At 40.3% G+C, this 17573-nt stretch overlaps 1 protein-coding gene across 1 annotated transcript in view; it reads right to left on the bottom strand.

The window, feature by feature from the left end:
• The window catches only part of clmpb (CXADR like membrane protein b), a 65148-nt gene extending 59574 nt beyond the window's left edge, over positions 1-5574 (bottom strand). The window contains exon 1 of the mRNA XM_051397727.1: positions 5157-5574. Within this exon, the coding sequence (XP_051253687.1) occupies positions 5157-5205 (49 nt within the window). The 5' untranslated portion in view covers positions 5206-5574. The remainder of the gene's footprint in view (positions 1-5156) is intronic.
• Between the last annotated feature and the right edge of the window lie 11999 nt (positions 5575-17573).

Genomic DNA, 17573 nt, shown 5'->3' with positions numbered 1-17573 from the left:
AATTTTATTAATTGACAAATACATTTTCCCAGAGCCCAATAGCCTGTTCTGTCTGACTAACAGTCAAACACAAATAATTTAACTTGCAGTGATATAAACAGCTGCAGAAAGTCACAAATTCTCACACTCTCTGCCAAACATACTCTGCTTCTCTGGAAACAGAGAATTAATTTCTGCTAAATAAATTACTTAAATAATTAATCGATTGAAAAAATTGTTGCTGGTTAATTTTCTGCCAATTGATTTATCACTGATTGTAAAAACATCAAATTTACTGAGCAAAATCTCAGGAGCAACTTCCTAGCAATGAGCTTTCAAATCGAATATCCAATATTTTCTTGACAAGAGTTGGATGAGAACCTTGCTACCATTCTCATGTCCGTACAGTAAATATAAAGCCACAGTCAGCAGCCGGTTAGCTTAGCTTTGCATAAAGACTGGACACAGTAAAAAACTAGCTTGGTAGTGTTCAAAGACTGTACACCTCATTAATTAACACATTACATCTTGTTTGTTTAATATGTACAATAAAACAAACATGTAAAAATTACAATTTATTGTTTTACAGAGGTTCTTGGCTGAGAACCAGCAGAGACTCTAGTTACTGAAAGTTACTAGTCACATCCAAGAAATAGCAGAAGATATGATCTTATGGTTTACCCATTGTACTGTATAAAACAGCAGGTAGTTGTCACGTATGCATGATAGTTTATATGTAGAAAACGTCTTGAATTGTTTGTGTACAGCAGTAGAGCACACTAGTGTAGTATAATGTCATGTGTAGGTTGTGCATGGGGCTCCAGTTAATGTGGATGTGAGTCTCTCCAGAACATCTGTCAAAGATTAGCAGTAAAGTGAAATAGGCAGTTCCTGTTCATACGTTCCAAAATAATCTGGCAGTAATTTTCCCAGTGAAGGATGAAAAGGGGGAGGGTTTGTAGGTCAGAAACACTACACAAACCCAGCTCTGTCTAGGCATTTGTCTAGTGTTTTACAAGATTCAAGTGACAAAACGCCCATACAGAATAATGCTCGATAGCTCGGAAAGTATGGGTGTGGCAGAAACACAGCAGGAAGAAAGATGAAGAAACTGTCAAACAAAGAAATATTGTCATTCCACCAGTGCGACCTTTATTTTTACCTCGGACGTACTTTGGCTGCTATAAAAATACAACCTGCCTTGACTCTCTACTAGTAGGAATAAAAGCACTTATAGTACAAAGCAGGTATAGTTTCACCTACAAACACTCTCTCATTCACCGGAAGCATGGCATCCAGCTTGCTGCGACAGAATAGAAAGACCTTCTGACTAAAAGCTCTACAATCAATGAAACATGAAGAATCCCTCAGGTACAAAAAAAGGATGGCTTGTTATTCAGGGAAGCACGCTGTCATTCAAAGGCCATACACATCAGGGGGAAAGTGCTTGGAAGGCAAATCAGTGTTTGTTAATGATATGGGTCAATTGTTTTGAGGAAGGCTGGACCTCTGTACTCATCTGTAGGCTTCTTGAGTCACCCTTGGTCGAGGTTTTGTATTCCAGAGTGCTCTGCCCTTGCAGAGAAATTCAGATTTCCCATTTTTGCTTTGAGTAATACAATTCTCTGGGATGGAAATCTGTTTACACTTTGTTCGGCATGTCAAATCGCTGACATTGTAGGTGTATAGGAAGTCATTTAGCAATGTGGAGCTATGCACTGCTAGCTGTTTTCTATTTTTCCCTGAACAGCTGCATCTCTACTGTACTGTATGTCCCACAGCTTGAAAGCAATTTCTACTGGATATTGATTCCTGAGTACATATATGTATATCCCTTTGTTCAGTCTGTGTGTGAAAATAAAGTTGTGATATGTGTGCATCACGTTCATCAAATTAACTCTAAATAAACATTAATAAAATAAAATATCATTGATAAAGTAAAGGTTTACACAATGTGAGATGAAGGTTAACTTACTGTGTCAGGCTCCACACCTAACTGACAAACACTTTAAATATTGTACATGTTTGAGTCCCGCAAAGCAGATGTGCCAAATTCATCACATGCTCTCAAAAAAACACAAATTTTCAAAGCTGAAAACATATACAGGGGGTGCCACATGATAACGCCGAAGAATAATGCGAGTCAAAAGGAGATCAAAACAGAGCCTTAATGTATGGTAACTAGACGTCAAATATTGAAATGTCTCTGGGTTTGTAGGAATGTCAGAAGTCTTTGGCTGGGTGTGTGTGGGAGTGTGATTCAGGCGCAAACACATCAAGATGTCACTTCATAACCTCTGGCTCAGGAGGCTCCTGTCATCTTCACATTTCAGAGATCCTCTGCCTACCCCGGCAGACATGCTAAATATAGAATGGGGACAGAATTTCTGTTTGGAGCCACTGCTCTCTTTATCTACATCTAACACTAGCATACGTGCATAGGCACTGCAATCTTGTCGCTGTTATACATGTGTATGCACGCATGTAAACGAACAAGCATCAGCACACACTAATGCTAACATCCTACTGCATTCCCATGCTTACTCATTGTTTTATAGACTGATGCTCAAACGAACAGCAAGGGAGGGTGCAAACGTTTGGATCTATAAAAGCTGCTCATTCTTTCCAATTACATTTCTGTCAAGTGACTTACACTATGTTATTACTTCTTGGACAGTCATTTTCAAATTCCCCAATTCAGAATCATTTAATCCTGGCACCGGGACAGGTCGGCAATCCATCACTAGTCTCCTTTACCTGGCTGGATCGACTACACTGTTACTGCGTTACTCTACTTGACCTTGTTCTGTTTCTTACTTTGTGCCGACATAGTTACAGAAGGGAGCTACGGAACTCTCCGTGGCAATTAATTGTGCTACTTATCTGTAATGTGAACAGTGGATATTACATCTCCAACAGATATTAAATTAAGGATGTCTCAGGACTTACGAGGCCAAAGCCAAATAAAAAGGAAATGAGGCCCTATTAATGACTATTGATTCTTTTATAATAAAACAGCCACTTCCTCTCTTTACTTGGCCTTGGTGTTGATCTTGAATTAATACAGGCAATAACTTTAGGAAAATGTCCTTCAGTGTGGTGCAGCAGAACAGCCTAGCCTGAAAAGCTACATATCACCCCGCTCGGTCAGGGAAAAATGCTCTTTTGGCTGACTGGCAGATATTTTGTTCTTGCATGAGAGACACATGACCCAGGTTGCGACTGTACTGGTCGTTCACCCTAATGATATCGTTTTCAGCTGCATGCATTGTTTTATATTGTCATATCTTATGACATGACAGGGGAAGGAGAAAAGGCCTCACCATGGCAACAACAAGTCATTTAATACCCTAGGCTCAGGCTGATGGTTATTTTAAGAGAAGTCTACAATTATTATTTTTATCAGGGAATAAATTACTGTTGAATAAACTAATGGGTAATGTTTTCACCTTGCAATGGCTGGCTCAGCTTTGCCAGCTAATGATTGGTTGTGTTTTTTTATCATCATCATCATCATCATCATCATCATCATCATCAGTAGGGAACTGGTATTTGGATAATCTACATGTTTAGCTTGAATCACATTTAATACAACAAGGTTGATGACTGAAACCACAAAATGTGTTGGTATGTGGTGTCCACTGCCGAGTCAGCTCCTTTGGTTAAAGCACAGGATCAGTGACCATCACCACTGGGAACACACTGTGGTTTCACTGGTTGACTGGGCCTTAACACGTCAGCATGTATGCAGGTCAACATCTCATCTCCATTCTTCCATTTTCTATACTGCTTATCTTCTTAAAGGGGTCAGATGGGACTGGGGCCTTTCCCAGAATGCACTGAGCAAGGGACAAGTTAGTCTCCTGAGAAGTCACCACAATATGTAAGTAACTGAATAATAGGAACTGAAGGAAACAAACTCTTTATGCATCTACAAGCCTAACCTGCATCAAGGATGAGTAAATAATACCAGCTGTATGTCTAAACTAAATAGAAAAAGAGAAATTAAACACAAATGATCGAGTATTTAGATTCTCTCCAAACTGCAAACCCATGAACAGCAAGCAGCACGCAGTCTACAGCACGACGTTTGGACTCAAACCAAAGCTGACGAGCCGCCAGCTCTTGGGTGCATTATCCCACATATGGCCACTCTCAACCACTCTTACTTTAACTGAGGGGTTTCAAAACTTTTTTATACCAAGTATCCCTAATTCCTAGTCACTTCAGCCTGTAAACTCCCTGTTGGAAAATGCTGGTTTATCCCCAGTTAAACCCATCTAGGGAAATTCCACTGCAGGTGATGAGACAGCAGTAAGGAGTGTGAAACCTTTTACTGGAAGTCATTCTTACACTCTGTCTTACTGTAACTTCCAGTCAGTGGAATTAAACAATCCCTCATTTGGCTCTGAACCTCCTGCAGGCCCTCAGTACATTACTATAATATAGTGGTAATAGAAGCAGTGTCCGTATCGGGAGTTAGTGGTGATAACATAAATTGCTGTCTGATCGACAAAGAAAGCTCTCATTTATGATCATAAGACACAAACCAATGAACTCAATCTTCGTTTCAAGCTGAAAAACAAAAAACAAATTCTACATTTTTTTTAGATTATCAAAATAAAATCCAGGACACTTAAAAAAATGGTGCTAATGAGACAGTATATGGAAAATATCTTAGTGGTTGCTGCATGTGCTACACCAGGGATTTTTTTTTTGTCTTTGTCAAACAATGGTAAAAAAACATTTTGTTTATTTGCAGCAGGCCTGTTTCGGATATAGATGCACACACAGAATAAATAAATAGCAGATTTAAAGGGAGGGAGCGGTCAGGTGAACTTTTATCCCCCTTTAATTCCCCCTCTTTTTCAGAGCTCCCCTGAGCATAGAGCAGCCTTGAAAATCAAGGTTGACTTGTGCATTTTCATACGCGTTAATAGAAATGGCAATTTCTTAACATGCGCCTTATAAAGTGGAAGGGTGATACATCAAATAAAAATAAAAATCGTGACATCATTCTAATGTTGGCAGATGTGTTGTTAGGGACGCGCTAAACAATACAAATGTATTATAGAATCATTAGAAATAGAACAACGACAGACAATGTACACATCGTTACGCTGCTTTTAAAAAAAAATAAAAATAATTATCTTTTAAAGGAATGGGAAGTGACTTACCGAGAAACAAAGAGCGAAATATTGCAGACATCACGGCTGGAAATCCCATATGCAACGGAGCTGGAAACAATGCGCTCAGACTGCCTTCAAATGCATTCGGCTGACCTAAGTGCAGGCACAACGGAGCGGCACCATCAGCGAGTGGAAGAGCGAAATCACAGACAAATAAATCTTCATTGAGCACATGAGTCCAAGGACATCATATGTTGCACACGCCCGACATGTCTAAGCCTCCCAAGAAGAAGAAGAAGAAGAAACGTGGCTCTTGCTCTTCATCGTCATTTTCGTCGCGGGCTACTTGGCGTCAAATCAAAGTTCCCTGGCTGTCTGGCTCTGGCGTGGGACGTGTTGTCTCAGGGTCCCCTCTGTCTCCACCTCAGCAGTCTCTCCTCCTTTCCTCCTCCGCTGCACAAAATGCTAGAGAGGAGGGGGGGGGGAGAGGGCGAATAGGTGGATGCTGAAGGATGGAGACCTCTAGAGTCTGAAGTTCTCTTACACAGCCCGAGCACACACTAAAGGGTTTGTTGAGAGGAGGTGAGTCCTGTTGTTAGGTGTTGCCGGCTCCATTCCTTCTGATGTGAAAGGAATCAAAGTTGCTTTTAATGAAAATAGTTCTATAATATGGAACTGGATAGGGTTTATAGTGAGTATATGGTCAGTTCCTATTGAGCTTATGAGCTTATCTGAAATTCATCCTTGAAATGTTATAGTATTTTGCAATCTAATATATCAATCTATATCACTATACATTACTTTACATCATTTAACATGGTTTAACTTTTTTAAAGCTTTTTTTCCCCCAGTGCTTAGGGCTGAAATGATATGATAGTCCATAAATCGATCAGATCAAAATTAAGTTAAATCCTCTTTTAAGCAAAAATTCACTGTTTCTAAATGCAGATTTGCTGCTTTTCTTCCACTTACGATCCCACACTGAATATCATTAGACAAAGCAGTCTGATGGTATCACTTTGGGTTCTGTGATTTGACATTCTACTGACCAAGCAATTAATCTGAGAAGGAATAATTTGGATTGTCAGTCTACCCTAGTATGATTTTACATCAAAAAACAAGAAATGCCTCCTGTTTCAACTTCAAAAGCATGATACATTTTCCACGCTATTTATGTTTTGCAGGCTACGATGACGCATGCTAGTGATCAAAGGCACGTTAAACATCTGTTTTGAACCAGAAGGCATGTTTTTGTTCGCTTACCATATTTTTTTTATTTGTCCACCAGCTTCTCAGTCTCCGGATTATTCTATCAATCGTTTTTAAAACTGCCATGCAAGATTTATCCCATCACCAGCTTTGGGTAAGATATTTCACAAGAGCAGCATGATCTAAGTTAGGTAAACAAACAGCAAAAAAGGGGGAGTGCTGCTGTCTGCTCTCAGACCTTGAGACAAATTAATCCCCCTTTTCTGTGTCTCAACAATCTCCAGAAATAACAAAAGGATTTCCACTCGCCAGTGGCCCCCTCTGCTCTCTCTCGCTCTCTCTTTCCCCCTCGAGTGGCCTGCTCTTCAGCACCAGCCTTCCTCCTTTCCTTTCCGTTCCAATAACTAGATAGCTTGAAACAATGTCTCACATGCACAAGTCGACACACACACACACACACTTGTGCGCTCTGTCTCTCTTCTTTTCTCTCGTTCGCAAACACACAGATACAAAGAAACACATGTTCACAGAGAACACTTGATGAAGCACAGAGGGCGCAACAAACACACACAACCTCATTCCAGATGTTGCAAGAGCAAGATAAGACACATTGACGTGATGTCTTCAGTCTTGTGTGGTCGGGTATTTGTTTGTACTAACACTCCCCATCTCTGCTTGTGTCGCTCTGTTTATCTCTGTATTTCCAACTGAATATAAAAGGTCACAGTCTCATTGCAACTCATCCCTGCAGAAGTCAGTACACAGAAGTCAGTGTAGTAAAGTAACAAAAGCAAAAACTACTCGAAACCGTTGCAATATCAATTGTCAAACTATGATGGATGGCTGGTTGTAACAGGCATGTTTGGCCCTGCAATCACAGCCGTCCTACTGTAATCTAACTTCAGATAAAAACACTTGATTGAAAACGTACCTGATAGCCAACATATATTACATCTATGTTTTTCCCCCTAAAGCTGGCTTTTCGGGAAGAAAGATGAAATCCGGAGGCAGGGTGGAGCATGCAGCTGCACAATGCATTATACAGCACTGAGGTTATCACAATTGCTCCTTTAAAAGATGACCTAACTGAAGTATGGATGAATAACGACACTACCTAAGATATGGGGCAGATCCATTGTTGATAGCAGCGATTCTGCGATACGTTACTTGTCTCCCGTGCAGTGTAGATAGTGCCATGGGAGGCAACTTGTCTGCGTTTGGTGGCTTGGCCTTGGTGCATGATATAGCACCCCAATGCAGATGGCCTCACAGATGGTTGATATTTATACCACCGGGCCTTGAAAAGTCACTAGTGTGGAAACTGCTCTCTCTCCCTGATTAGTTTCACATCACCAAGAACACACCCATTTCTCATTGCACTGAAAACATATGACCAGTTGTGAAATGCATTATATTATGTTAGGGAAAAATGCATGATATTCTTTTAGGATAAATATAATTTTCTGTGTGGGGCTGCCCCATCTGGAGGTGACGATGATAATGTGTTGGGACTCTCTTTCCCCCTTTTTAGCGCATGAAAATGTAATCCTCCTGAGTGCAAGGTCCATGATTTTTTAAAATCTTCCACAGACAACACGGCTTGCATTTTAGCTGGGAGCACTCTTGACTTATGTACTTTAAGTGGATTTGCAATTTAAATTGGAGCAACAAGATGCACCTCGGACCTCCTGGCAGAGACGGAGTGCCTCAGTGCGAGTGTTCCAGTCCACCAGAACAGCTGTATCTCCCTCATCATGACATCACCGGGACGTGTTAGTGTTTTGTTGACGCACGGACGACACCCTGCAAACACACCATGCCTGGCTTTGCCCACCTCTCTAGACTGACCTCGGGGAATGAGTGAAGTGGGTAGTTAAAAGGATTCTTGAGTAACAATATGAATGTGGAAGGGGAAAAAAAACTCTTTTGTTTAGTCCCCGCTATTTTTAGCAACCAGTGTGATGCTTCGCTGTTAGTGTTTCACGGCTCGCAGATCCTTTATAATTTAATGAGGGAGAGGGCGGCCCTCGCAGATTTATGGTAACCATCTGAAGGCGGCATTGGCCACTCTGCTTATTGATCCAAATCGGATGTTTGTTTATGGGTCAGTAAAGCTCTTTCCCTCCTGTGCCATGCAACCCCACATCAGGAACATTCAGATTGTCAGCTCCTTCTCAAACCAATAAAATAAATGTACTCCAGGTCAATGTTCATTATTTTAGTCTCTCTTTAAACATACAGCAGATCCGGTCAGCCTGTCAGAAGTGTGTTAAACAGCAGTGCCGTGTACCACAGCCATGGATATAAATGGCCAGCTGAGACAAAATGTTTTGTTTCCTTTTTATCATGTTATACGCACATATGACTTTTACACAGAGGCTGCTTTAGTGATCTACAAGATAAATTAGGTTTTCAGTCCATTTAATTTTAGATATTATAGTCTTTAGTCTTTGCTTTGCCACTGCAGTTATAATCAGTGATATCAGTTATAATCTGTGGTGAAGGAGAAGACGCAAATGCACAGTTTTAGAACTCTTCCTGTCATCTCCTGCTCCACATTTTTGAGAGCAGCACTCGTCTCCTTGTACTGTAAAGCCCAGTGAGTTCAAAAGTGGATGTTCCTCCTCAATTTATTCATGAGCCTTTCACGGGGAACACGAAGCAGAGAGGGATAGAGTTTAAAAACATGTTATCATGCTCTAATTAAAGGCGAGGCAGATGACTGAATTGCATACAGGAACCCAACCGCATACCCATTTTTTTTTGTTTTTCTACATGTGCTAGTCTGTGGTGAATAGGCAGATAAATGAACTGAAAGGGAATGAGTGAATGAATGAGTGAACGAATGAATTCATCAACCAAAACAAGAGTAAACGGCTGAATAAACAAACACGGATGATGGTGTCATTTGGAAGAGTGAAATAAGACTGATTACTGTTTATTTTAAATCGCAGACTCTGCCTTTGGAAAAGGTAATAATGTTAAATTGTCGCCTGCTCCCATCCAGGATAAACAGATCAATCACGTTTGAATATAATTTCCACCACATTGCACGCTGCATTAGAATTTGTTTTCCTCCACCAATGGCATTTTCCACACCGGCAGATACAGGAAAATGCTGTCTCCTGCCTGTCTCCAGCATACAGAAAGAAAAATCAAATACATTTTTAATTAGAGGAGGTGGTTTGGGCTATTTAGACAAGGATTTTCATTAGTGTGAGGGCATGAATGAACACCATGCTACCATCATCAAGGTGTCATGTGTAACCTGAGAGCTGAAATCCTGCAATAAAGTCTCTAAACATTTCTTTTGGAATGTATCCTTTTGAAAGCAGGTCCTGACAAATAAACCTAATTAGTAAAACAAACTACTTAATTCCATAATATACTAATAACAAAAATAAAACCAGAGCATAAATTAAATTCCAGATTCACTTTGCACCACAAAACCACCTTATTTGTTCTTCACTATCCTTACCATTCAATGAGGGAACTCTTTTCTGACAGATAAGCTCATGAATGAAAAACTGTGGCCACAGTTCACCGACTTATGTAAAATGAGAAAACAATCTTTATGCTCATTTCCAGGACATTTGAGTCGACGTTGTGGGGAGCTTAGGATACCACATTGAACCAAGCAAATTAGCTGATTAGCCTCGGTTTTAAACGTAAATTGAATGTCTTCTTTGTCATTGATCGCTTTGCCTCTTCGGGTTTATTGACACAGGGTTGAGAGCTCACAGAGCCCATTTTCGTTTAGCAAACAAACGAGGCGAGCTTGATTGAGGAATCAGTGGAGGGGGCTGGGGGCTGTTTGTTTGATTTGGCTGATTTCGAAAGTCCTCTGTCCCTTCCCCCCTCTGTCCAAATCATAACCACGACCATTAGGACTGCTGCCCTCTCCTTGATGAAGTGGTCTCCATCCTGGTCATTGGGGAAATGAGTGATGTGAGCCATATGGTGGTGACAAACCGGTGTAAATCAGCACACGCTTTGCATCATACTGTATGTCAGGTGTGGGTGTAGCTGGGGGACATCCATCTTCCACACATCTCTATTCATCACTCCAGGAAATGACCAGACTGTTGATACACACTTTGAGAGTAACACCACAGGGCCTATTTAAGATTTACCCTCAATCTCACCTTATATATTCAGACCACTGGGGAGCTAATTATTTAAGTAAATCTGCACTTAACAGAAACTCAAGCACAATCCTGCACAAAAAAGATACCACTGCTTCTTATTCCAGTAGTGAAGGGCAACCTGGCAAACTGTGTTAAAAGGTGAAGGCTTTCTTTGTGATGTCAAGGGGCTTTTGAACAAACCTGTTCCATTTGTCTGTTAAATGACTGAAGGGTGCTTCTCCATCCCTTACGCTTTCTCGACCAGCAGAGCCTGCAAGGTCGAATGTGTGATTGCATTTTTGAAAGGATTATGTGTATCAAAAGATTCACTTAGCTAAGGCCAAAATTACTTTATTTCAATCTATACCTATGAAGTGATCTGATATGGAGAGAGGCTTGATGTTTTAAAATAAATAAATAAAAATAATTGTAGAGACAAGAACATGCACAGAATTATGCCCTGGGGAAGGTCTTCAAATAATTTACAGAAGAAATCTTTGGCAAAAAAATCCTAAAAACATTAAAAACACCAAATGGCAGACGCAGTTCAATAGTAGCTGGTGAACATAGTTTAGCATTTAGCAGCAAAAGAGACAGACATTTCCCACAGGAGTTGATGGTTGGTGTTGTGCAAAAGGAGGGTGAATGCTGAACTTATATTCATTAGGTGGATACAAACATGACTCCAAATGAATGCTAATGTTGCTCTGTATCTGTTGGATTTTTAATTACGCAACCGTTTCAGCATGAGTCCGCTGCCCTTAAGTGACACTTCAAAAGTTCTTGCAGTGGTATATGATAAATATGGCTCAGATATTTGTGATTTCAGATATACCTTGAAACACACCTTATTAGCCCCCACTTTAGATCTGAACATATACAAGCTGCAAAATGAGGGCCTAACCACAAAGGAAACAACCTGGGCTATATTTCAGCAGTCTATATAAATAGCAAGTATGAGACATGAATGAAATGCATATGAGAAGAGAAATACTGAAAGCTAGATTTTAAAGTTTGTACTGCAACATGTCATTTATACTGTCTTACTAATTAGTAGTGTCAACACTTAAGGGGATGCTTGAGTTTTAGGAAATCAATGTACCATTTTCACATTACTGTTACATATTACATTTAAAAGTTTGACAACGGTCAGCAATCAAGGACTGACTTTGGCTTTTGTGCAGCAGCAACTCAATAGTACTTTATAGGGGCATGATCTTGTGCTTTTGGCTGCGTAATTCTACAATATGAAGATAGCAGAACTCTTCTCTGATAAAGACATGACAAAAGGTAGTCTTATGTTAAAAAAAAAAAGTAATAAAACCGGGATATGTAGAGCCGATGAATAAAATGAGCTGTGCAATTTTTGAACTAGACATGAAAAATGATGCTTAGGATTATGTTGTGTACGCTTTGGAGGGCTGCCTGAATAACCCCAGAATGGGGAAAAATAGAAACATTTTCTAAAGGAAAAAACGGTATTGGACACAGACAATTCCAGGCCCCAAGCTGGGGACTATTCTTAAGCCAAGGCAATTTTCCAGAGCAACTATGGGCTGAGGCGTGACTGATGCAGCGACCAGTGAAGCAAGATCATTTCTTTGACAAGCCCTACCAAGAAAGAACGACAAGAAATGAAAAGTTCAGCACAAAGCAATGATACCCTTATTGGGCAACATGGACCATATGACACACACACACACACACACACACACACACACACACACACACACACGCACATAACCGTGCAAAGATTTCTTTTGATACAGATGATCATGAGGCTCCACCGTGCCTCACTGAGCGTGGGTTACTGTGATGAAATATCAGTGATGCTCGATAAATATGTGTTCCTTCTCAGAGGTTAAAGGAGACACGTTCCTCTCTGCAGTGACACTGCCTCAGCGCAGTGATCAAACAATTCAAAGAATTTGTTTTAAGAGATGTACCAAAGGTTGCCAGCAGACTAAATACTGCAACACACACAGACACACACACACACACACACACACACACACACACACACACACACACACACACACACACACACACACACAAACCACACCTACACACACACAACCCCCACTGTGTGAGCTCTGATATGTGTGCGCTGTTTGGGCTACTTAGCATTCTCAGTAGGAAGCTGCTAATCATGCTGAGGGGATTTTAGGACCATCTGCAGGCGACCAGGATTTACACGCTTACACCAATCAATCAATTGATCGTCCATTCATAAGTTGTCCAAACTGGTGTTTGGTTCTGCATGATTTCTTAACTTTAGCTCTCAAAAGACAACAGTTGAATTAGCACACACATGCACATATATAAAAGACGTATATAAAAGGACTGGTAATTAGATTGCAGAAAATAGAAAATGAAAAGTGAAATTAAAGGCTTTATATAAGGTAAAGAAGTGTTCTCTTTTCAGTTCACATTTTCCTAATGCTGTCAGCAAACAGTTTGAATGATTAACATTGCCTACCAACTTACATTTTGTTGATGGATGGGGTATTACAGCAATAGATTATCAAAAACAGAGCAGCTGCTATGCGGATAAAAAGTTCATTTCTGGTTATCACTGTTTTGATTCATCACCTTTATGTCTGAGAACACAAGTCTCCATCTCTGTCCTCACCTTTCGGGCTGCGTGCAGGTTTCATTCATCTCCAAAGCTTGAAAAAAACCCAACAATATCTCCACAGATCACTCCTTCCTTGCGATGAAAGCACAACAGTTAGAACCAAACATTCAGGTTTTATCCACGCCAGCCAACTGGGGTAAATCAAATAACTTTAGTTTAAGGCCTTGGAAGTGCTACTCTGATGTCTATCATGATTATCTGCCTCCTTCCTCACAGACAAGTTTATTCATTGTCTTCCTAATTTATCTTGATGGGATCTTACCATGTGCACACCCAGTCACAGCTTGGATAGGACAAGTGATGATGAGAGTAGTTCCATATAAGACTAACATTAGCTAGAGAAAAAGGCCCAAGTAACCTCTGGTCTCCTGGGAAGGCTCCCTTGCAGATGAGGTAGAAAGCTCAGCCCTGCATGTGTGGTTTCCAATAACACAGGTAATGAATATGATAATGCAGGTTGGGTCTGCCTCATATGTCAATCTTGTCTGAATCAGGTAAAGTGGCACGTACTATGGAAACTATCACGCTTGAGTTGATGCAAATGCTACAGAGACATGGACAGAAGAAACACAATCAACTGCAGCTACAAGTCCCAGAGTCCTCTGGGACGCCTTGCAGCAAACTCTATATAAAGATTGCTTCAACCTCTTGCTATAAAAATAGTATGCTATTTCCATTCATTCAAATGCACAAACCACATAAAAAGGCCTGTAACAGAATGTTTGGATTTCACATGTATGTACTTTTCTAGAGACATTTCTAACTCTCTTTTAAAGGAGAGATTGGCAGAGTAGGTGAGGAGAGTAATTATCTAAATGTGCTACCGCTAGAGAAGCTTTGAATCACGGTATCCTGTTTACCACATCACTGAGTAACACTATAATTACTTTTACTGCTGTTGAGTATTTAGTATAAGTAAAAACAGCTGATATCATGAAATAAAGTATTGCTTGTGTAGCTAGCTGCATATTTGGAACATACTGAACCAATGAAATAATGCTGGTTGTCTTTATTCTAGTCTGAAAAGTTTCTATGAGCATTTTGATACCTTGTGATGACTTTTTCTCCTTGATTATGAGTTGGCATTGGCTTCCATTCTAACTTATGTAAATTCAAGCTGATTACTGCTGCTGTCATCTGAGAGCGAGCAGAGAAAGGTAGAGTAAGCCTAAAAGTGTTGCTTATCTGTCCCTGATAAAATGTCCTTCCTACTTTAAATATCAGGTAATGTATCATAATAGCTAATTAGGTAGCATTAGCCTCCTGATTGTTTATGGCTATAATTAATTGATTGGCAGATGATTGGTAAAGGTTAATGTCAAATATGAGAACTAATCACAAACATGGGATCTGGCTGATAATATAATGCATAATGAACTGAAGCTTTTCAGACCTAACAAACACATTTGGCTTTGGTCAACATGAGCCAAAGTAGAAAAAGTGAATCTCTTATTTTGAGTTGAGTGACACTGCTCCATAGAAAATAAATGTTATGCACCCAACTGAGGTTTAAATTGTGTTTTATTACCATTAGCCATATCATTTAACCACAGTACATTTTGTTGTGAATGTCTGTGAAGCAAACCCAGATTTTACATTTCACTGTTTTCACGTCTCTGATTTCAAGCTTCATAAAAAGACGGAACTGACTAAATTGTCCTAGGACAAAGACCTAACATATCCATGTTCTTTAGTTGTATTTAATATATTTCTAAGAAACCAGCTGGGAATACATTAAACAGAGTAATAAACCTGAATGACAATCATATTTTCCTGTGAACCAGTAGTTTATTTTTCCACAGTACACAACATTGTATTGAAATATTGCACTTGTATTATGTCAGATACATAAAACTGCAGTTTGGTACAGTGTAGCTTAGCAGAGATATGATTACATCTTGCATCAGCCCGTCGAGATTGGAGGTTTTGTGTGCTTGAAACTGCTGTTTACTTACCAGTGAAATACAGCTTGTGACACATTCTCACATGTAATGAGCTTGGACACCGAACTGGGGTTTTATAAGAAACAAATTACAACCTAGCATGCAGCTGTCACTTTGCTTTAGTCAGAAGGGCCACCCACTAAATATCACCTAGCTCATTACTGTACAGAGTGTTATGGCTGCTGCACATGAAAAAAGAAATCCATTATAGAGGTATTTCTAATAAGGACAAACGATGATGTACCACACAAAAACCCTGGTATGAATTCACCTTGCATTTCAGGATGTGTGTGTTTTGATTTGGTAGCTGAACTGGAGTGCTGTATGTAGTATATACTGACAATAATATTCACTGATAATATATTACACTGGCATGGGAAGTGTCAGGCCTAATGCTACTCTCTTCTATAAAATGGTGAAAGTCAGTTTTACTGAATATACACTCACAAGATAAGGTTAAACAAGGTATTTTTTTGTACACGACATGCCCCATGGGCATAGTTGCCATTTATGCATGACTGGACTGGTCTGCTCCACGTAGGGTCAGCTGCTGTGGTGTAGGTGGATAACAGGGCTGTATTTAATGCTTCTAACACAAGTATTCATTAAATAAGCTAAACAAGGAACTTAAGTGAATTAAAAGAAAAATGCTTTCCAGGTCCGCTCCAGTGGGTGTGTTCGCATGCACGGCAATCCACTTTGATCTCGCTCCAACACTGTGAGCACTTGCTGCCGTTTCATGGCAAACACAAGTTGTGGATTCTGACTCACATTACACTGACTGATTTGTGGCCCCACAAAATGAATTTCTTGGGCTGGGGCCAGCTTTGCTGCCACTCTGTCTTCTCATTCTGTCACTTCTTCTCTCGTTTTCCATCTACAGTCTTTCACAACGTTAACACTACCCTTTTCTCTGTGGTGAGGACATTCACTGCTATGGTATGTGTAATAGCCGAGGTTGACTCTACAGGCCTCCAGCTTTAATAAAATCTGGCGCCAGAGTATCCAGAAATGCATGTTTGACCGCTGATTCTCAGTCGATCACTAAAATGAAACAAAAGTTGCAGCTTATTTTAAACTTATGGTGGGGTTCGTAGAAATGGGAAGACATGGAATACATTGAGATATGCATGAAGCACAGGCTGTCGTCTCAGCTTTAAAAAAGGAATGAGAAAATGATGTGTTCTGCACCGGTCTCACATCCTGCATGCGGTAGCCTTGACAACACTGTTAACTTCAGCGTTGAACGCGGGTTGCGGAATGACCTCTGCGCTGTCGTCAAAATACAGATAAGAAATTGCCATATGGCTGCCATAATTATACCTGTCACATTCAGAACCAAAAATAACTGTGGATGCAGAACAGTTAAATCATGTTTTTTTCTTTCTTTATCAGATGAATGGCTACAATAGAGGAGCAGCTCCACTGTTCTGCTTCTCTCCAGGTCTAGAATGACATTTCACAAATTGGATATTTTTAGAAGATGATATCACAGAGTCATATCACTCACATGTCTTTGTCTGTCTTCAAAAGTGCCCCAGAAACAATATGATCAAGGCAATCAAGAGATTATCTTATCTGATGATTTTTAAAGTGGCTGATAACACTGTGCTCTGTGTGTCTGAGCCCAGCAGCTGAAAACAGGGAAAGGGAGATTTTTTTTTTGAGTGACTCTGTTTCTTCTCTTTTGGCAGGATGGAACGGGATAGTTACGGGTCAAAGAAAAAAAAAAAAGTGAATGGAAAGAGAGAAGTGTTTTGTATCTTTAGGAGGGAGAGAAGGAAATGATAGTCAAACAAAAGTGAGAAGACAAATGTTTGAGGAGAGTGAGAAAGCACACATGGGAGAGAGAGGAGCACAGTGAGAGAGAGAGAGAGAGAGAGAGAGAGAGAGAGAGAGAGAGAGAGAGAGAGAGAGCGCTACTTCTGTTGCTGCTCTTAGTTTGTGGTGCTTGCATAGTGGAAAAGGAGGAGTTCTCTTGCCTGCATTAGCACTGCAATGTCAGTGAGGACTCCTGTATATCACTGACTGTATGAATGGATTTTTGCATAGCTCCATCAAGGAACTATTTAAAAGCCCAGCTACGCAGTTCATTAATTTGCCGCTGGCTGAGTCAAATTAAAACGTGACATATGCTTTCTAATAATAGCACCTATAAAAATCTATGATACCCTTACTGTACGCCTCACTGTTATATTTCCTCATTCTCTGAAGCCAACTTGTCGGTTGCCATGTGAGAGATAAAAGAGGTGTAAGAGTGTGACACTGTGATTTATCAGCACACGGGCATGGAGGAGGGCATGGAGTTGAACTAGGGGGCAAAGAGCTGAGCGCACATGGTATGATTCGCAACGGTGCAGGAGAGCACACAACATGCTTAAATATGAAAAAAAGAGGGAAGGAAAACAAGGATCAAGGCCAAGCACCAGCTGTTAAAAATAGCTGCCCACCCTGGCATTTTTCTATACCTTCCAGCAGTTCTTCTCCTAATAATAGCAAATATACACACATAGCTCAGGGCCACTGCAAACAGAGTGGGGAGAGCAGG

Source organism: Dicentrarchus labrax, unplaced genomic scaffold (assembly GCF_905237075.1).
Source record: "Dicentrarchus labrax unplaced genomic scaffold, dlabrax2021, whole genome shotgun sequence".
Classification (NCBI taxonomy): Eukaryota; Metazoa; Chordata; class Actinopteri; family Moronidae; genus Dicentrarchus; species Dicentrarchus labrax.
This window is presented reverse-complemented; position numbering and strand designations above follow the sequence as displayed.